The sequence below is a fragment of the Tenrec ecaudatus genome, chromosome 5, assembly GCF_050624435.1.
Source record: "Tenrec ecaudatus isolate mTenEca1 chromosome 5, mTenEca1.hap1, whole genome shotgun sequence".
Classification (NCBI taxonomy): domain Eukaryota; kingdom Metazoa; phylum Chordata; class Mammalia; order Afrosoricida; family Tenrecidae; genus Tenrec; species Tenrec ecaudatus.
Window position 1 is genome coordinate 145,291,966 of NC_134534.1, and position 20,891 is coordinate 145,312,856.

The 20,891-nt window shown below is 52.4% G+C and overlaps 1 protein-coding gene across 1 annotated transcript in view; it reads left to right on the forward strand.

The window, feature by feature from the left end:
- FAM107A (family with sequence similarity 107 member A) overlaps positions 1-15,722 on the forward strand; it is a 29,321-nt gene extending 13,599 nt beyond the window's left edge. Inside the window, exons 2-4 of the mRNA XM_075550747.1 lie at positions 9,393-9,567; positions 12,885-13,041; positions 13,492-15,722. Coding sequence (XP_075406862.1) covers positions 9,393-9,567; positions 12,885-13,041; positions 13,492-13,599 — 440 coding nt within the window. The 3' untranslated portion in view covers positions 13,600-15,722. The remainder of the gene's footprint in view (positions 1-9,392; positions 9,568-12,884; positions 13,042-13,491) is intronic.
- Positions 15,723-20,891: the final 5,169 nt, after the last annotated feature.

Genomic DNA, 20,891 nt, shown 5'->3' on the forward strand with positions numbered 1-20,891 from the left:
AGAGTAACCAGGAATTCAAAGCTGCCTCTCTGGTGGGTACCTGGCAGCTGCCGCCGATCTCCGGGGGGTTTAAAGCCCACCCTTCGGAGGCAGCCCTTTTGCCAGCCTGTCTCAGACTTGCCTCCGGAGGTGCCTACCCGGCAGTACCAGTCCCAAGCTCTCTGCCCTCACCGCGACTCAGCTGCCAGAGAAGTAAGACCTTATCCATTCTGCTTCACCGCTGGGCTGGGCACACTTTCGGGAGCTGGAAGGAGGTGGTGGAGGGAGGGGTGCGGGAGACAGTCTTTGAGTACCTGGCCCTTTGAGTTTTAGGCACTTGGGCTTTGTCTCAACAGCTGTGAAATGGCATGGGGGTGCCTCTTGGCACCCTAGGTTTGGGAAACGGGTAAGCGATGAAGCAGGGAGCATCCACAGCCCACCCTTGCTTCCTGGCTGGTCTCTGTCTCCTGGCTAGGAGCCCTCTCCTTCGTCTGCTGTCAGGACTCCCTACGATGTGGCTGCAGGGGCGAGACACGGTGTGGGGCACACAGTGCGTGCCCAGCACCTGCCAGCTGCCAGCCTTCTTAGAGAATCTGACTTCAGTGCTTTGCAGGACAGGGTCAGTCTGGGACTAGACAGGACATTGGGGGTTATAGCATTGGATGTGTATGTATGTGTGTATGTCTTTAGGGATGGGCCCCAAGCAAGGGGTGAGTGAGAGTGTTCTTGTCCTGGCCCCAGACCAGCCCTAGCACCCATGTCTGCAGGTGCTGTGGACTCCAGTGACTCTGTTAGGTCTGTCCGGGGTAAGGGCCTGCCTGGACCTTCCCTGTGAAGGCATCTGCCACGTGAAATGGTGGACATCATGATGCTGGGGCGCAGCAGGAATGTCTGGGCTGCTGTCCCTTGTTCCCTGCACAACTGCACAATGCCTTCCATTAACCTGACAGAGAAATCTCCCAGGTCAGGCCCCACTGCCAACCCTGGACTCCACTTAGGGGTTACAAAGCAGGTGGTCACTGTGGACCCAAAACAGAACTTTCAGGACATTTCTCTTGAGCTCTGTTTCTCACGGAAAGCAGGGAGGTTTCACCCCAAGGAAAGAGCAGCTCTGAGGGGGCCCTTCCGGGTATGGGTGGGCCAAAGGCTGCTGGGAGGCAGCATTCTGGTCTCTGGCCAGTGAAATACAAATAGACATGCTCCTCGCTGGAAGGAAAGGCCAGGCGGGCCAGGAAATCAAGGTCATGCTTGTCACTGTAGCAAAGGGCCTCATTTTCCTTTGAGAATGGTGGTTTCTAGATGTCTGTCTTCTTCTCTGACCCTCCACCCCATGACTTACTGTACTGGGGACCCTCTGGATATAGAACTCATCAGCCTGACAGGCAAAAGAAACAGAGAGAGCAAGGGCTAGGATGGTGGGGACACTAGTCACTACCCCCGAGGAGGGGAGCCGTGGATGGACAGACAGGCAGCCCGTGGGTACTGCCTTAAACCCAAAGCCGCTGGGTCAGGCTGGGACTGCCCATCGGAGCTGGCTGTCTTACTGGCCCCTGCTTACAACTCCCATGTGCTTATTACGCTTCCTGCAGTGTCCAGGGAGAGGACACGTTCTCTGTGAACCTGCTTTGTTAACTGGAAGAACCGCTGCACCTGGCAGCCAGCGGCGTGGTCCAAAGAGCACTGAATCTGGGTCCTGGCTTTGCTGTTCATGTCTGTGTGTCTTGAGACAATAGCTTTACCTCTCCGCCTCAGTCTTCTTATCTACCAAATGGGATCGATAGTAAAATAGTCCTGCGGCTGCCTTCCAGGGTCACTGTGAGCTTGGGTCAGGGGGAGCACAAGCCCTCTGTCAACGCGGAGTGCTCAATGTGAGGTCCCATCACTCTGAATGGCACTGGGCAATGCACGCCATGCCATTCTCTCATTCCCCCCTTCAGAAGGGTTTCATGGGTACAAGGCTCAGAGAGGCTGTGCTACATGCCCTAGGTCACCCAGCTGGGAGGAGGTTCCGCCATGATTCCAACCAGTCTCCTCCCAAGCCTCTGCTTTGATTGCTTTGCTGTCTCGGATATCATTTGTCGAGCCTCGCCCTCTGCAATAACCATCCCACCCCCACCCTCAGCTGAAATCACTCAGGCCCAACAAAGACCAAAAATAGCCAAACCCATTGCGGTTAAATCAATTCCGACTCATAAGGACTCTGCCTAAGACGGTCTAGAATTGCCCTGTGGGTTTCCGAGGCGCAATCCTCCTCCAGTGGTTTAGCCTGGGTTTGCGCCGATGACCTTGTGGTTAGCAGCCCAAGGCTGAATAACCCACTGTGCCACCAGGGTGCATTCGGAGAAGGGAATCTTGATTTAAAACACAGAGAAACGGACACCTGTAGGCCAGACTGCCCACCCCTGGGGAGTCCCCCGGGGACGGCCAAGCACCAGCATTCGTGAAGCTTCCTCCATTGATTTCATTGCGCAACCAACGCCAAGGTGCTCCGGTGTGACCGATGCATTTTCCAAGGAGGAAGAAGCGAAGGCCAAGTTGAGGAGTAGGAATGGTTTCTCTGTAGAACTCAGAATAACAGCCAGCGGGTGGCCCGCGGGGCGGTTCCAGGACAGCTGCTGAAGTGGAGGCTGGGGTTTGCGCAGCCCACCACTGGCCGCGCTGAATGGGGCAGCGCTGACTGTGCCCTTTGCCCCGTGCCCCGTGCCCGGTCCTCCGCCAAGCACCTTGCAAGTGTCCCCTAGTCGTCATCTTTACCACAACCTTATGAGGCAGGCTGCTGCTGTCACCGCCTTGTGCAGAAGGGAGACCGCTCAGGCGCAGCGCTCTGCCAACTTTGTCTCGGGCCCGAGGGCTCGCCCAACCCTCAGCCAATCAGTGATGCTGGGAGTGGCCCTATTCCCAACCGAGGGCTGTAATTGGCGGACTCCCGCTTGCAGTGGTGAGACAGAGACAGAGACAGAGACAGAGACAGAGACAGAGAGAGAGAGAGAGAGAGAGGAGAGAGGAGAGAGAGAGAGAGGTGTGTGTTGGTGGTATTAAATCCAGATCGGATTGGCACTGGTTGCGCTTCCATGGCAACCAGTAAAGACCAGGGAACTTTTTTGCGCTCCTCCTTTCCCCCTTGTCCCTCAGCTCTTCCTATGGGTGTTAAGATGCCCTGTCTTTGTCACATCTTTATCTCCAAGCACAGAGCTCTCAGGAAACCCCAGAGCCCTAGCAGGAAGGAACATCAATGGCAAGCAACCCCTGACCTCTGCCCCAGAGACCCAGCTGACCCCGGGAGACCCCGAGCTTTCTTGGTTTGGGACCCATGCTTTGCGGCGCAGCCTTTGGTTAAGCAGTTGCTATGGGTTGATTCCAACTCTCAGAACCCCATGCGTTGAATCAGCTGGAAGGCTGGGGTCCTACAGCCCTCCCCACGGTGCCCCACCCCAACGGGGTCACGTGGCTCACAGACCTGTTGCTTGCCAGAGTTAAGCATCTTGACCGGGTCAAGTTAGGGGGTTCCAGACGGTAGCCCAGGGACCAAGAAATCGCCAGGTCCCTTACCTTGTCTGCCTTACCCACTCCACCACCAAGACCTTAAAAACACATCACCCATAGCTACCTAGTAACTTTTTTTAAGTACCTGGCCCACCATAATCTGCAGGGCTGAGTGCAAAATATGAACATAACGCATTCAAAACGTGTTAAGAATGTCAAGCCTTTGACAGAAGAGCATGGAACCAAGAACCAAACCCAGTGGACTGGGGCTCGCAGTGATGTGTCAGGGCAGGGTAGATCTGCCCCTCGGCACTTCTAAGGCTGCTGTCTTCACTAGGCGGCCGCCACATCTTTCCCCCACCAAGCAGGTGCTGGGTTCCAAGCACCGACATCGCAGTTAGCCGCAACCTGCTTTACCCTGTGAGTGGCCCTGATACCTTGGGGCCTGGTCAGGGGAGCCAATCTGTTGGCTGGCAGCAGGGGTGCAAGTTTTCTGCCAGGCCAGACTGATATTTTTCCCCGGGGTTTTTATGGAGAAGAGACCAACAAGCACCACTGGAAGTCAAGGAGACCAAAGTCACGCAAACAAGTCCCCAAACATGCTGCAAAGGAGCCCTGGTGGCATAGTGGTGATGGGTGGGGCTGCTAACTGAGAGGTTTGCAGTTCAAAGCCACCAGGGGCTCTGTGGGAGAGAGAGGAGGCTAAAGAACTAGTGTCAGAAACCCTCTACCCCAGTGGTTCTCCACCTTCCTCATGCCATGACCCTTTCATACAGTTCCTCATGTGGTGGTGACCCCCAACCATAACATTATTTTTGTTGCTACTCCATCACTGTCATTTCGCTACTGTTATGAATCAGGTGACCCCTATGAAAGAGTCGTTCCACCCCCAAAAGGGTCGAGACCTACAGGTTGAGAATCATTGCTCTACCCTGTCCTGGCGGGTCACCATGTATAGGAATCAGCTCGGTGGCAATGAGTTTGGTGTTTTGATTTTGTCTACGTCCTTGAATAATTAATTTCAGAAGCCCTGTCCTAAAGGGTCGCTGTGAGCTGCAATCGACTCGTTGGCAATGAGTTTGGTTTAGAAACCTGTTGCTGACAGTTTTCTCCACCCTACTGCTAAAGTGACCTTTTTAAAACCCAATCACGGCACATCTCTACTGGCCGTGGACCCGCGCCTCCCCCTCCTGCTCCAAACACCCTTCCGGGGACAGCTCCCACTACCCCAGCCGCACGGAGCTTTTGTGTTCCCCAAGAGACCAAGCTTGTTCAAGGTACATGCGTCACACCCGCTGCTCCTCGGCCCCAAGCAGCCCCCCTCCGGCTCATGCCCAGCCATCAGGCCTTACGTGATACGTCCCCTCTGTAGTTGGTGCACTTCTTCCCCGTCCACCTCTCTGGCAGAATACCAGCTCTGGAGAGCCGGATCCAGCCCATTCCGCTCACCTCTGCGTTCCCCGGGTCGACACCAGCCTCACAACCAGTTCCCACTCAGTCGGTTCTCACTTAGCCCCCGTGGCCAATAGAGTAGAAGCACCTGCAAGGTTTCCGACACTGAATCTTTACAGAGCAGACAGCCTCGCCTTTCTCCCCCGGAGCAGCTAGTCGGCTGAAACCACTGGTGTTTTAGTTAGTAGCTGTGATAGTTAAGGTTTATTGTGCCAACCTGGCTGATGAACACAAGTGGGATTCATTGAAGGGCGGAGAGATAAAGGGCTAAGCCAGCCTCACCTTTCTTGTCTCTTGTTCTCTGATGGTCAGACCAGGGTATGGCTGCCTTAGCTAGTTCTCTGCCTCAGCTGGCAAAATTCACTTCCTGCAAGACATTCCGAAGGAGAAGTCGCATGGACCTACCCTGACGCAGCCCTGGGTGCTGGAGCAGCCGTGTGGAGATGCCTGTCAGTGCAGAGATGCTTACACGCTCACTAATTCGGCTTTCCTCCTGCAGTCAGCATCATTGCGTGTGTTTTGTGATATGGAGAAGGACTTTATAGATCGATGTCAGGCTAATGGGCTTGGACTAGACTGAGTTGGGATGCTTAAATGTACAATTAGTGTTTATATAAAACTCTTATATAATATGAGTGGTTATGAAATAGTCTACCTAGACTAACTCAGTGGCCAAGCACTTAACCACCGCACCACCAAGGTGTCTTGTCGACTGCCCGCTGCCCTGGAGCAGTCTCAGTCACACTCTGGGATGGAGCGCAGCTGCCCCACAAGGTTTCCGAGCTGCCATCTCTGGAAGCACACTGCCTCCTCCTTCCTCCTTGGAGCAGCTGATGGGTTTGAACTACTGGCCCTTCAGCTGGCAGCTCATTGCTTGACCTACTTCGCCACCAAGGCTCCATGGCTGACCTTCAAATAAGCAGAGTCCCCTGGCTTATCCAGGTGTGCTCAATGTAATCAATCTAAGCCAACCCTGAACCCTTTGCTACAAGTCAGTTCTGATTCATAGCGGAGTTCCGACTCATGTAGGGTGGAATTGTCTTTCTGCCAAGAATAGCTGGTGGGTGGGTTCGAACTACTGACCTTTTGCTTTACAGCCAAGTGTTTAACTATTTGTCTGTCACCAGGATATCTATCACCAAACCAAACTCACTGCCACTGAGGCAGTTCTAACTTTTAGCGACCCTAGAGGGCAAAGTAGAATGGCACCCTAGGATTTCTGGGACTGTAAGTCTCTACGGAAGATGATGGCCACGTCCTACTCCTCTGAATGAACTAGGGGGTTCAAACCACTGACCTTGTGGCTAGCAGCCCGCTACTTCACCAAGGATGTAGTATCCACCACACTAACCAAGAACCTGGTAAATTATAGCACAGCCATTTATAGAATGAGTGATGTTGGTTTTTTTTTTTTTTTTTACTATATGTAGATTAAACAAAAACCAAAACTCACTGCCATCTAGTCAGTTCTAATCTAGTATGACCATATAGGACAGGGTAGAACTGCCCCTGTGAGTCTCTAAGACTGTAACTCCTTAGGGGAGTAGAAAGCCCCATCTTTTTCCCAAGGCACAGCTGGTGGCTTTGAACTGCTGACCTTGGGGTTAGCAGCTCAACACATAACCACGATATTATAGCGTTTCTTCTACTAGCATCTAGCATGTCTGTGGTGTATTTATTATCATTGATGAACCTATATGGATGCGTTACTATTAACCGAGGGCCACCGTTTCTACTCAGGCTCACTGTTTGTGTTGTTCAGTCCTATGGGTTTTGACAAATGCATAAAGCCATGTGTTTATCATTATCATAGCACACAAAATCATTTCCTGGCCCTAAAAATGTGCTGTGCTTCTCCTATGTGAAGCCTTTAAGACGTTCATGGAAAATTTCCATCATCTTCTCTTTCCGTTTTTCCATGAACTTTTGAAGCCCCATCAAATGACCTTCCTGGTCACCTGGCAACCACCTCTTGTCACTCTCTGGTTTTACTTTTTCCAGAATGTCACAGGGTTGGAATCAAACTGACTGGTTTCTTTCACTTAGCAGTGTGCACATAAGGTTCCCCCACATCTTTGTGTAACTCATTTCATCCCTAAATAATACTCCAGTGCATGGATGTACCACAGTTTTTCCATCCATCCATCGATTGAAGGGCATGACAAAAATTGCTGTAAATGTTGGTGGGCATGTGGGCATACATTTTTGGCTCACTCGGGGAAATACCTAGGAGCCTGGGTGCTGGGTTGAATGGGAATCCTCTGTCTGATTGTCTGAAGAGTGACGATGTGCTTGGCATCCCCCCTGGCAGGGAAGGGGCATTCCTGTGGCTGCACAGTCTCAACAGCATTTGGTCGTGCAGTGGTCTGGATTTCAGCCACTCTAATAGAGGACAGTGCAAGCTCAATATTGGTGTGACTCGAAATTCTCGACAGGACTTCGTTGAACATAGAGCCACAGTGAGTCAGAACTGACTCAGTGGTACCAGCAACAAGTGATGATGACATGATGTTGAATGTTTCCCATATGCTTATCTGCCATCTGTATATGTTTACCTGTGTTTTACTGACTACACAAAGGCAGTCAACTTTGAGGACCATAATACACTGTGGATAACCTGGAGGAGAATGGGAGTTCCAGAATACTTCATTGTGCTCCTGAGGAATTAGTCCACGGGTCCAGAGGCAGTTAGTTGTGCTAACGGAACAAGAGAACAGAGCGGGGTGTAAAGTCGGGAAAGGTGTGTGTCGGGGCTGTAGCCTTTCACCATATGTGTTCAATCTCTGTGCTGCGCAAGTCATCGGAGAAGCTGCATTATCTGAAGAAGAGTGTGGCATCGGGATGGGAGGAAGGCTTATACACAATGTGCGGCGTGCAGGTGACGCAACCTTGCTCAGAGTGAAGAGTACTTGAAGCATTTGCCGATAACAATCAAGGATTGAAGTTTTCAATATGCCTGACAATTCAATGTAAAGAAGACCACATCCTTACAAGTGGACCGATAGGTGACATCAGGATAAGGGGAGAAAAGGCTGAAGTTGTCAAGGATTTCATCTTGCTGTGATCCACACTCGGCGCTTACGGAAGCAGCAGCCAAGAGATCAAATGATGCGTGGCACTGGGTAAATCTGCCTCACAGACCTCTTTAAAGTGTTGAAGAGCAAAGATGTCACTGTGAGCACTAAGGTGCAGGCGACCCAAGCCGTGGTATTCTCCATTGCATCATATGCATGTGAAAATTACGTATTAAATAAGGAAAACAGAAAAGGAACCGATGCATTTGAATTATGTTGCTGGCTCAGCATGGAGACTCAACCCTAGAAACGCTGGACAGGGCCAAGCCACGCCTCCATCTCACTGCACCTCCTAGACACAGCCAGTGTGTCCACCCCTGAAGACATTTTCACGTTACTAAGTCAGTGTTTCTGTTTCTCTCCCCCCCCTTCTCTCTCTCTCTCTCTCTCTCTCTCTCTCTCTCTCTCTCTCTCTCTCTCTCTCTCTCTCTCTCTCTATCTCTCTCTCTCTCTCTCTCACACACACACACAAACACACCACATATTTGTTCTTGGGGCACTTCAAGACTATACAGAGAGAGCTTGCAATGGAAGGAGTCCTGCGGCCGGCATTTCTAGAAAACTGGCAGATCCAAGCTGCCATGGTGCAAGTGAGCTTGCTGAGAAGGAGCAGGCCATCTGCGCGAAAGATGACAACCACCCTTTGTCACTAAGACCACAGCCGTTCCAGGGTGGCTTACTGTCCTCTTGAGTCCAGAGAAAGGGGGCAGGGAGCAACCCCTTCCAAGAACCACTGGGCAATCTTGAGAAGGAATTGTAACAATCAACGGGAAGCCTTCCTTTCACCCCTGCACGTGTCCAAGTTTGCCTGCACAAGTCCGTCTTCCTCTTTCTAAGAGGTCTTCCCTTTCTGTACAAACCCAATGGTGGAGGGGAGGGCAGCACCTCACGTGTGATTCCTTTGATCCAAAACCAAACCAGGCTCCCTGCTGTTGAGCCCATTCTGGCACCTGGCGGTCTTCGGGGGCAGAGTGGAACCGCCCCAGAGGGGTTCGGGTACCTTCACAGAAGTAGAGTATCTCATCTTTCCCCCACAAAACGGCTGGTGGGTTCAAACGGCTGACCTTCCCGTTAGCCACCCAGTGCTGAGCCACCCAGTGCTGAGTCGCTGTTCCAGCAGGCCTCCTGATTCTTTCTACAGGGGCGGGGTTGGGGGGTGACTTGCAAAGTCAGACTCAAAACGTATCCATGTGTCCACCCATGTAGCCAGTATCTCTTTGCCTCTGGACCTGAGGCATCTTACAGTTGATCTGTAATCATTACAACTACCCAGTGTACACATTCAATCATCATTCCCATTTTACAGATGAGGAAAGTCAGGTCGCTTTCCCAGAGCCCCACAGGCATGGGGGGTGGGGTGGGAGGTGGGGCCCAGCCCTGACCAGCTCCTCTGCCTCTCCACAGCCTCCATGTACTCAGAGATCCAGAGGGAACGTGCAGACATCGGTGGCCTGATGGCACGGCCGGAGTACCGGGAGTGGAACCCGGAGCTCATCAAACCCAAGAAGCTGCTGAACCCCGTGAAGGCCTCTCGGAGCCACCAGGAGCTGCACCGGGAGCTACTCATGAACCACAGGAGGTGGGGGACAGATACAACTGCCTAGGCCTGCAGAGCACCCTTCCTGGAAGGCAGGCCTGGCTGTCACCAGCAGACTGATGGTCCCATCAGTCCCCAGAGCCCTTGGAACTGGAAGGTCCCTAAAGCCCCACTCTCCCACACAGCCACCTACCTTGTACCAGCCCTCCACATGCATTTCCTGAGCACCTACTATGTGCTGGACACTGTGCTCAGACCTGACCGTGCAAAAAAGAATGAGACACAGCTTCTGCCTCCATTGGGGAGTCGGGGGGGCAAGCAGATGCATACTATGGCTAGAGCTTTGATAGATGTCTGTTTGATAGAGGCCCATGGCCTCGGCAGAAGCCCCTAGGTGAGGTCGGAGATAATGCCCACAGGGTGGGCAGGAGTCAGCCAGGTGGGGGTGGGCGGGGATGGCAGAGGAAAGCAGGCTCCAGAAGAAGCGAGAGGACACACAGGTAGTGCAGGGCAGCCAGGTGTGGGCCCAGAGGGCAGCTGGTCTGGCCAGGGCTGCAGAAAGGCCCTTCTGATGCCGTGCTGGAGGGTATGAGTGGAGCAGAGAAGTACTCGAGACAGTGGCGGGACCTGCAGCGCAATGCCGGGGGTGCACTGAGATTGGACCCGCGGGGGCAAGTGCATGGTACTGCTTGAGGATCCAGGCCCTGCTTGGGTCCCCAGTGCTAGCCAGACACTGGTGCCTCAATGCCTCTCTCTGCTGGCCAGTTCCGGTATCAGCACTGGTTATAACGTCTCTGAGGGACCTTCCAACAGGACTTTTAAAAAGCCATCATTTTGTATTGTGAGTTAGGTGTGGGAGGTGTTACATTTCAGACCACCAGCTCTGCGCTCAGCAGCACTCATCAACACCCACCTCATCTGTATTCGATCCCCCTCTTCCCACACCCCCAATTTCTCTGTCTCTTTACCCGACTCCAGGCTCCTTTTGGTACCAGTCGGTACTGTGGCTTCATCTTCACCTTGGGAACTCCAGTCTGTTTCCTGACACGCATGTCCTTGTCTGGGTGGCTATCCTTCTAGCGATATTTCTCCTTTGGTGATGGACTCAGGTCACTCAGCTTATATAAAGGACTCCAAACCCATCCGTGTCACGATGAGACGCTTAGTGGTTTCATCGTCGGCTTTTGATATTCCAGTGTGTGTGTGTGAACCATACTTTCTTCACCCATTCGTGGCTGGGGACATCTGGGCCATTTCCAACTTCTTGCTGTGTGTCTAGGGGAGCCCTGCATGTCCATAGCTACAGACCACCCACAGGGCATGAGTATGCCCCTCTCTCCCCAGCAGATATGTTCTTGCGCGCTGTTTCTGTCTTTGATTTTTCTTTCCACTTAGCATTATATATAGCATTATATATAAATTCCCCCCCAAAATGGAATTTTTTTTCCAAGCTATGTATCTAAATTATTTTTACCAAACAACCTTATCACCTTCAAAGGACTCTCCAGGACACTTAATACACTTGTCAAATCTGCGATTCCATTCTTGGAAAACGCGTTTCAAACTCATTTGTGTGAATGGCCGACAGCACCTCTGTCATCTGTTTCCTCTCCTAAGTCGTCAAATAGCTGTCCTTTCATGTCCCTCTGCATCCCTGGAACTAAAAGGAGTCGCAGGGAGTGAGGTCAGGTGGGGCAAGAGAGGCATGCTGCTATTTGCCAAAAACTGGTGCACTGAGATGGCTGCGTGAGCAGGTGCATTGTCATGCTGGCAAAACTAGTCCCCGTCTACCACAAATAAGGCCTCGTTTGCCGCACACGGTTACGCAATCTTCTCAGAACCTTTAAATAGAAAGTTTGATTAACAGTCTGACCTGGTGGCACAAACTCCAAATACACTACCCCCTCACATTAAAAAAAAAAAGAGCATCGGGGTTTGGGGGCTACTCCCTTGTATCCTGAGCATTTTCTCTGCCTACACTTTAGTCACTTCCCTCCAAACATATCACCACCATCAAAGAAAATCAAGACACACCAGGAAAAATACTCGCATTGTCAAAAACAGATAGAAATTACTATCCACAGCTCCCTCACCAATCCATAAGGAAAATTATGGGAGAGGGGGAAGCCAGCCCCTAATACATCATCATGGGTCCGGTAGGCACTATTGTACAGCGATAATAAGTAAAGATTAAAGTTACAGAGAGCATGAGAGATAGAAGAGATATAGAAATAAATGGAGTCAGATACAAGTCATGGTAGCATGCTCACCTTAGCCCCGCTTGGTGGTCCACGTGGAGGGAGAGAGAGTTTAATGCTAGCCCAGGCTTTTATATTCTCTGGGGACATGCAAGTCCCCTAATCGCAGGTGAAGACATACATCACAGGAAGGTGTTGTGCTATAGTTAATACAGTAATGGGAGCGGGTGATCTAGGGGTATCCACATAATAGAAGAGGAGAGATTGGGGGTATACATGTGGTAAGATGGGCGGATCCTAGATAGAGGATGGCAGCCTAACTTTGGATGTCACAGAGCCACTTTGGGCTGTTCCCTGGCTCAACTGATAGAGACCATTAATCCATTGTCTCCAGCAGCAGGAAGCAGGTTCAGGCCTGTGGTGGGGTGAGCTAGAAGTCTGGCAGTGATTGCCTTCAGGGATATCTGTCAACATGTGGCCTCACCCCACAGGGGAAGATAAGCAGAGTACAAAGGAAGAAACTCACATGGCTGGTAAATACTATGTCTGAGGCTGACAATCTAAGAATCAAATGAAATCAGATCTGATCCCTTACCTACCAGATCCTCAGAGACAAAGAAGGCTGCTAGGCATAAGGACAAAGGATTGCTCTTGTGCCCTGGGGCAGAAGTACTCTGTAGGAGCAGGTGGAAATATGCAGCCAACATCTTTAAAGAGCCCAACGGAGCAATTCCACCTCTGCCTGCAAGGTCCAAAACCACAACCAGACTCACTGCCATCGAGTTTTTCTGACTCGTAGCAGCCCTGCAGAAGAGGGTCAGACTGCCGGAAAGCCCCTTCTTTCTCCCAGGAGCAGCTGGTGGTTTCAAACTGCTGACCTTGCAGTTAGCAGCCCAACTCGTAACTGTTACACCACCAGGGCAGAAATAACCTAAAACCCGGTCTCTGCAGGTAGTCTGGCCAGGGTTCAAATCCTCCTTCAGCACCTTCAGCAGCTATGACTTGGACCAGTATCTTAGACCCTTCAAAGCCTCTTTGCCCTGCTGTCAGCGGCAGGGCAGCGGGAGATTCTGGTGTGGGCTGGTGTCACCGCAGGCAGCCCTGAGGGTAGGGGGTGGAGGGAGAGGTGCAGGGCTCTCCTGACGGCTGCCCCCACCCCAGGGGCCTCGGTGTGGACAGCAAGCCGGAGCTGCAGCGCGTCCTGGAGCACCGCCGGCGGAACCAGCTGGTCAAGAAGAAGAAGGAGGAGCTGGAGGCCAAGCGGCTGCAGTGCCCCTTCGAGCAGGAGCTGCTCAGACGGCAGCAGAGGCTGAGCCAGGTGGGTGCAGCCCCTGCCCCCACCCAGCCCCCAGCTGCGCCCAGTTGGCTGGCTCCTGCTGGAGAGAGGGAAGAGGTCGAACAAAAAGAGCCCTGAATCTTCCCTCGCCCCCTCCCTTTGCTCTGTGGCTTTGGGCAAGGGCCTCTCCCTCTCTGAATCCCTGAATCTCTCTGGCCCAGTGGAGTGTACACTGATTCCGATTCCATCCTTCCTGAGAACCCCACGGGATTCCTTTTCCAGAGGCAGCAATGCTGGGCCTTGGTGAGGTGAGCGATTGGACCAAGACTCTTAAGAAGGGCTTGGTCGCCCACTGGCGGTCAACTGCCCAGCTGGGAGCAAAGCCAGCCCTTGGTTCTGTCTCCAAGAAGCTTTTCCCCAAACCCGGTGGCTCTTGAGAATAGGAAGCCCCCTGGTCCCGCCCACCCTCACCCTCGGTTCGCTCTCCTTCAGCTGGAAAAGCCCCCGGAAAAAGAAGAGGACCACGCCCCCGAGTTCATGAAAGTGCGGGAGAACCTGCGGAGGATCGCCACGCTGGCCAGCGAGGAGAGGGTGCTGTAGAGCCGGCTGCAGGGTCCCCCGGCCCCGGCCTGGGCAGCCCGTGATGCTCCTGCCTCCGCCCACCCGTAGAAGTGTGTCACCCCAGACAGCCCACCCCTCCTGCCCCTACAGGAAGTGCCTGCCAGGTGAAGGTTGACCAAGGCCCTCTCCCCTGAAAGGACTTCTGAGCCCTGCAGTTTGCTTTCTGGCCAAGTAGTCCCGCTACCGGGGCCTTCCGGGTGGAAGCGGGGCTCTGCTCCCCTGAGGTCATGGAGGGTTCCCTACCCCACCCCCATATCCCCACCCCCGCAGCCAGGTGCAGGGCAGCTCCCTGTGCTTGAGAGCCACACAGAGAGGGAGGGCCTGGAAGTGGGCCCCGTGGGGTGGTGGCCGGCCATGGGCACTTACACAGGCGCTGGCTAGGGTTGCTCCGTTGCCTCCTGTCCCAACCTGGTCAGGCCTGCACGTTCCACAAGTCTGGGCCAGCACATCTCAGACTGCACTGTGCAAACCTCCTGAGGATCCTGCAGCTCTGACTCAGTGGCTCTGGTGGGGGCAGGAGGACCAGCTCCTGCTTGTCTAAGCAGCTCCCAGGTGGCAGGGTGACTGCTGGCTGGTAGACTGCCCCAGGAGCCCCCAGAGATGACTGTTAGAAATAGCACCCCTGAAGCCAACTCTGTCCCCACAAAACCCAATCGCCTCTGCCCTGGAGTTCATACACCCAGCCTCGGCCCTGCCTCCGTAGCCCCAGGGACTCCAGGCTTGAGTAGACTTGGCCCCACAAGTTGGGGGCAGGGGGCTGTCCTGTGATTATGCTTTCCCCACACGTGTGTGCATGGTTGCCAACCTGTCTTTCCTATTGGAGTGACCACAGTTAGGATGCAACTCTAGCCAAAAAACAAGACCCACTTTCCCATTGGTTCCTCGCTCCTAGACCAGCTCCAGTGAATTCACCTAGTCTTCTCCCTCAAAATTCCCTCTCTGGTGAGATAGTGTTTGCCAAGGAGGACTGTACTGCCCCTTGGGGTGAGGGCGCTGGCACAACCACAGGGGCTGCAAACGCAGATGCCTCCACTTTAGCCTGGATGGTGAGTTGCAGCACAAACAGTTGGAGTTGCAAGGAAAGGGCTGAGCCTTGTTTCATGTCTGATAGGGGGCCCTAGTTCAGTACCTTTGGGAAACTGGCTATCTTAACCTTTTTAAAAGCCTTGGAGAATAAACCGGGCCTGTTTTTGCCCTCCCCCCCACCCCCCAAAGAACCAAATCCCTGCTCCTGGCTTTGTAATGCCGTCCCTAAGACGGGGAGGGCCTGTGCTGGAAAAGCATTTTGTTTCAACTCCTGAAACTGCCTGAAGGAGCCCTAGACTGCTGCCTCACTCCTGGGAACCAGCAGTGGGCAGGAGGGTGGAAAGGGTACACCCTGACCTGATTCCCAGCTGAGGCTGATATAAGGAGTCATCCTCTGACTATGGACGGTGCCAGCATAGTGGGGGTGGGGTGGGGAGGGGCGCTCCAAAGGGCACCTGCATGTGACTATCTTGGTGAGAATGTGGTAACTTTTAAATGTTGCCCGGGTGAGGTAAGGCTAGAGGTGCAATACCCTAAATAAAGAGCACCACTGCCCTAACAAAGTCAGCCCCGAGCGGGGGTGGTGATGGGGAGGAGAGAGAGGATGGGACAGGACCCTCCAGACATTTCGTGGAATCTCACCAGGGTCCCAAGAGGCACTGATGGAGATGAACCCCTCGAGTAGAAAGGACCTTGAGCTCCGGGTCATTCAGGGAAGCAGTGGTAGACAGCCTTCGTTCAGTCCCAGTCAATCCCAACTGCTCCCCTCTAATCACCTTCCATAGAGCCTGGGAATGGAGATTACTTCCCAGCAGTCTTTGCACCAAGGAGGACCATGTGAGCACATGGGGCCAATGAAATGTAAGAGGACGTCTGTACAGGCTTCCGGGAAAGCTGATGCTTTTCTGATCAAATGGACCTGGAAAGCCAACACCTTTCTGCCCATCCCTCCTTGCTGCCTTGAGATGATGCCTGGATGCACAGCAGCCACGGCAACCAGGAGAAAAAGGCCTAGAGAGTCCCAGGAGCTGCCAAACCAGTGCCAGCAATTACCCTCCACGTTCTGATAAACAAGAATAAACCCTCCTTTGTTTAAGTCATTGTTGGTTAGGTCTCTGTTACTTGCAACCAAACGTATTCCTGACACAGGTGGCCAGCCCTGCCTGCCCATCAGAATGAGCTGAGGCCTGTGCCAAAGGCCCACTTTCTTCTTCCCCAGCTGCTGGATCAGGACCTCCAGCAGTGGTGCCGAGTTGTATTTGGACATCACGAATTCATCATTCCCCAGAGATTTGCACTCAGCTGAGGCTGTGAACCTGGTTGTCAGATCGTTCTTTGCTTGGAGGGTGGAGCTCAAATTCCAGCTGCAGGTATGGTCCTCTGAGACCTGCCTTGCTGGTGGACGCCTTGCTGGTGGACGCCTTGCTGGTGGACGCCTTGCTGGTGGGCACCTTCACTTCTAAAGGGAACCACGCATAGTTTGGTTGTTCTGTACACACGCTAACAAAATCGCAAGACCAGAACAAGAGGGACCGAGCAGAGGATGCGTCAGCTCACAGCTGAGTTCCAGAGCGCCATCAGGAGGGAAAGCCTGGCTCTCTGCTTCCAGAGTTCAGCCAAGGAAAATCCTCTGGATCACAGGGGTGGGGCCTGGAGTGGTTCCAAGCTGAGGGCTGTCTCACAGCAGCGCACAAAGCAACAGGCAAAAGCTGATACGCTTCCCATCTCTCTCGCTCAGCTTGAATTGCAACCACATGAGGGCAGAGATAAAAAGAGCTATAAAGTAAAATACACTCAACAAATACTGATTAAGCATCAACAACCACGCCAGGCGCTGTCTACAAAAAGTTCAAACTCCCTGCCATGAGTCGATTCTGACTCAGTCACCCTAAAAGGACAGGGTAGAACTGCCCCCTATCGTTTCCGAGACTGTAAGTCCTATGAGAATAGAAAGCCTCATCTTTCTCCCATGGAGCAGCTGGGGTTTCGAACTGCTGACCTTGAAGTTAGCAGCCCAATGCACAACCACTATGCCACCAGGTATTCTGGCACTGGGCTAGGTCTCAGTCATTTTTTAGCTGGTGTTTGATATCTGTTGAATGAATAAATGAGAAACCTTCTTGCTCCCCCTTATTCAATGGCAGTGCAGCCAGCCCCCTCCCATTCCCATAGCAATTAAGGTACTCACCTGCCTCTGCAACTTGGTATAGACCCAGGGAAGCCCGTTAGAAGGTCTCCTCTGGCCTGGTGGTACTCAACAATGCACTTGTGCCTGCAGGACCCACAGTGGAGCAGCGTGGTCCTGCCCCCCCTCTGAAAAGTCTCTGCCTCAGCTCAGACCCGGCCCCACGTGGTCTGGCTGAGGCCACACTTTCACACCCACCTGGCCAAACCTCCTGGTCTGGGTTTGGAGAACGCTTTCTTTGCTGGCGGACCCAGTGCTAAACACAAAGCCAGGGAGGGAGGGCAGCCTAGAAGAGGTCCAGGGCCTCTCCTCCCTGGTGCTGCGGTGTGGGCTCCAGGGGGGCTCTAAAGACCCCGTGCAGGTTCAAGGAAACCCCCCCAGTCCCCACCTCCCATTGCTCCAGATGATGCTGACTCTGAACTGGGAGGGCAAACACCATTCTTATTCTGCTCAGCACTCCCTCCAGCCCCAGCCCAGGGTCCTGCGCATAGTGGGTGTTCAGAAACCAATGTCACTGATGATAAAGTTGCTGTACTTGTGGAATACCAACAATGTCACTCACCATGGCAATCCAGTGTCATTCTCTGCATCATGCAGATGAAGAAGGCGAAGCTCAGGTAGGTTAAGATGTTTGTCGAATGTCACAAAGCCCGCAAAGAGATGAGCTTCATGCCCACCATCCAGAGCTGTCTGTCTGCAAAGAGCGTGTTCTTGCTGCTGAGCAGGCTTTGCTCAGGGGGAGGGCCCAGGAGGCCCCTACACCTTCATGCCCTTCCGTGGGGACCTGGCCATCTACTTGCCCTTCTGAAGTTGGGGAGCTGGGTTGCCATCAATAAAAACAGAGTTGGGTATCAGGAGACATCCATGAGTCCTGGGATGAGGACAGTTCACACCCCGAGGTAGCACTGCCCTGGATGCCACATCGCTGTCCCCAATGCTACCCGTCTCAGAGATCAGATCCGAGTCAGCCATCAAAATCAGATCTCTCCCTTGACAGCACCTGACCTACAACACGGGTTTGTAGGAGTTGATTTTTTCACTGCCCCAAAGATCCACTGACACACCAGCACCTCACGCTCACCAGGGTGCCATCGCCCCTCAGCGTCCACTCATGCAAGGCCTCTCAAGGACCTCACGCTGAACAGATGCCCACCACCCTGGGCAGGGAGCTTGGCTTGTTTTGCAAAGTTTCCCCTCTAGTCAATGTGCAAGTTTACTTCTCCAAAAAAGACTGTTTTTGCCCACAGGGAACCCGGCAAATCCTTCAAGTTCATCGCTTGGCAACAGTTAGGTGACTGGGCCCTCCTCACGCAGTGAGGCTTGAGGCTAGGACCCCACGATGTGCTCACCCGTCTTGGTGCGTGACCTGAAATGTTCATGTGTCTACACAAGGCTGCCCTACGCCTCTTCTAGCAATCCCCAGCAGACTGCCAATGAGCTAGGTGAGCACAGCCACAGGAAGCTGCTCACGACAGACTAGTAAGCAAGCACAAGCAGACCTGTGCTTATCTTGCTTCCTGGGTACTTATCTTTGCCAGGGATTGTCAACTTGAAAAGAGGCTTGGATTCCATCGAATGGTGGTGTGGGGTTGAGACAGACCAATGCCAGACAGACTTAAAGCAGACTTTTTGATATGGTGGGCCAAATATGAGTGTTCACGACAGATTCCTGCTACACGTTACACATGCAGAAGTCTGGGCTTACCTAGCCTATTGGGTAAACCTCAGAGCCATCCTGGGGCTCAGCTCACCCCGCACATCCTTGCTGAGAGAACATGCCCCGCCAGTGAAAGATCAACTGTCTGAATCCACCAGGTGCTCCAAAGGAAACTGATGTGGCCACCTGCTTCCAGAAAGATGAGCGCTTTGCCCATCCCACGGGGAAGGTCTATGATCTACAGCAGTGATTCCCAACCTTCCTCATGCCGCGTCCCTTTCATACAGTTCCTCATGTGGTGGTGATCCCCCAACCAGAAAATGATTTTCGTTGCTACTTCATCACTGTCATTTTACTACTGTTATGAATCGGGTGGCCCCGTGAAAGGGCTGTTCAATCCCCAAAGGAGTCGCGACCCACAGGTTGAGAACCGCTGGTCTCGAAGGTCAGTATGAGTCAGACTGGACTCCGGGCGGTGAGCTGGGTAGTGGGAAGGGACACCCTGGGTGGAACAGGCAACTGAAAAGTTGGGTGCGCTAGTTCATCCAGAGATGTCTCAGGACAAAAGCCTGCTGATCTGCCGCTGAACATGCAACCACCCAACCCCCCAGCACCTGATTTCCCCACATATGTGTAGTTTCCTTTTCCCATTGGGATCTCAAGTTTCATACCATTGGCTAGATTGATGCTCTTATTAGAATTACCAAATGTCCCCGGTAGTTTATTCACATTATTTATATGCTGCCTCTAAAGTTAACCAGGAACATGTACAAGCCTTAGATAAATGAATGGATGCCGAGCTCACTCTTAATCATCAGCCTTGCTCTAAGAACAATCCATTCTTATGATGCGACCCTGCTTGATACTTGCCGTCATGACGTGATCACTGGAGACACAAGTTGTGTTAGGCCAGCTTGAGGAGAGAAACAAATGTAGTAACACACCCATATGTGTAAGAAAGAGCTTTAAATCAAAAAAGCACTCCAGCCCAGTCCGACACAAGTTCCTAAGTCCATTAGTCCCTCTTCAGACGCACGTAGCCACGTGCAATGATGCAGGATGCAGGCAGATCGCTGGCTGGTGGGTGCAGAGTACTGTGGATCCAAGGTTGGTAGGAACATAGTAAGGCTCCGGCAGCAGAGAAAGGGGGTGAGGGAGGAGGGGTGTCAGGGAGGGTCCCAGTTCCTCCTTATGAGAAGGCCACACCCCTGATGACACTGCATCAAACTGTGACCTGATTGGCAGGTTTGACTCCACCCCTAGCCAGGAAGTTCCAGTTGACATAAAATTTGACTATGACATGGGTGCTATACCAAAGCGTGAAGAAATCAGATGGTGCCAGCTATCAAAAGAATAGCATGTGGGGTTGTAAAGACTTAAGGCAAGCAGCCATCCAAGTGAGGTGTCAGCTAAGTCCACATGGGAGGAACACACCGTGTGATCTAAGGATGGCTAATAAGAAAATCCAGGATCAGAGGAGGGAAATTGTATTACACATTAAATTCTGAGTACCCAGTTCGCAGAAGGCTATGGATGACAGTGAAGTCCCCAAATCCATTTGCATGGTCCCCACATGGATTAAATCTTTGTTGAATTCCCAGTGGTTGTAGACCAAGAATGAGCGTAGTCTTGCCCTCCGACAGAGTGCATTGGAAAGTGGATTACTTCCACCCCCCGGCCAACGCAGGGAAGGCCAGTGTCCCTCAGAGACTTACCTGTGTTAGGTCCTTGGTGAAGATCACGATACTAGGAGTCCCATGATCATGAATCATGACCTCAGGGCGGCCCCTGGATGAATAGTGTAAGCTCCTCTATCTTATATAAAGCACATGGTACCCTGGTCCTTCTCCAGAAGTCCCACTGACTGATCTACTGCCTGCCATGTTTATCGGACAGTCTTCTTTGATCTCCCATGTCCTTTTTGAAGCTATGTATTTCAGCAAACCCCTGGACACACCATTATCACCTCGTACTAATGGCCTCCCTCATTCAGATGACATGTCTCTGGAATTGTTGTCCATTTAAGAAAAAGAAAGAAAGAAAGAAAGAAAGAAAGAAAGAAAGAAAGAAAGAAACAGTGGAAAACCTATGGACCCAAATTCATAGTTTAAAAATGAATAGAATAAATCATGTAATCTGATTTTCAAAAAAGCAAACAATGGAGCTTTGCTCTCTTTAAAAACAATGTCCATATGGGATGAAGCTGGCAACAGCAAAAGAATACTCGCTTCAGGGCCAGTGCGGTTCTGTTACTAAAGAAGGAACGGTCGGAAAAGGAGGGTAGGGATGGCTGCCCCCTTGAAGGATGTGATTAATGTCACTGAACTGTACATGGAAATAGTGTTGAGTTGGTGTGTTTATTTTTAACAACAAACTTAAATACAGTGAATTTTTATTTTTTAA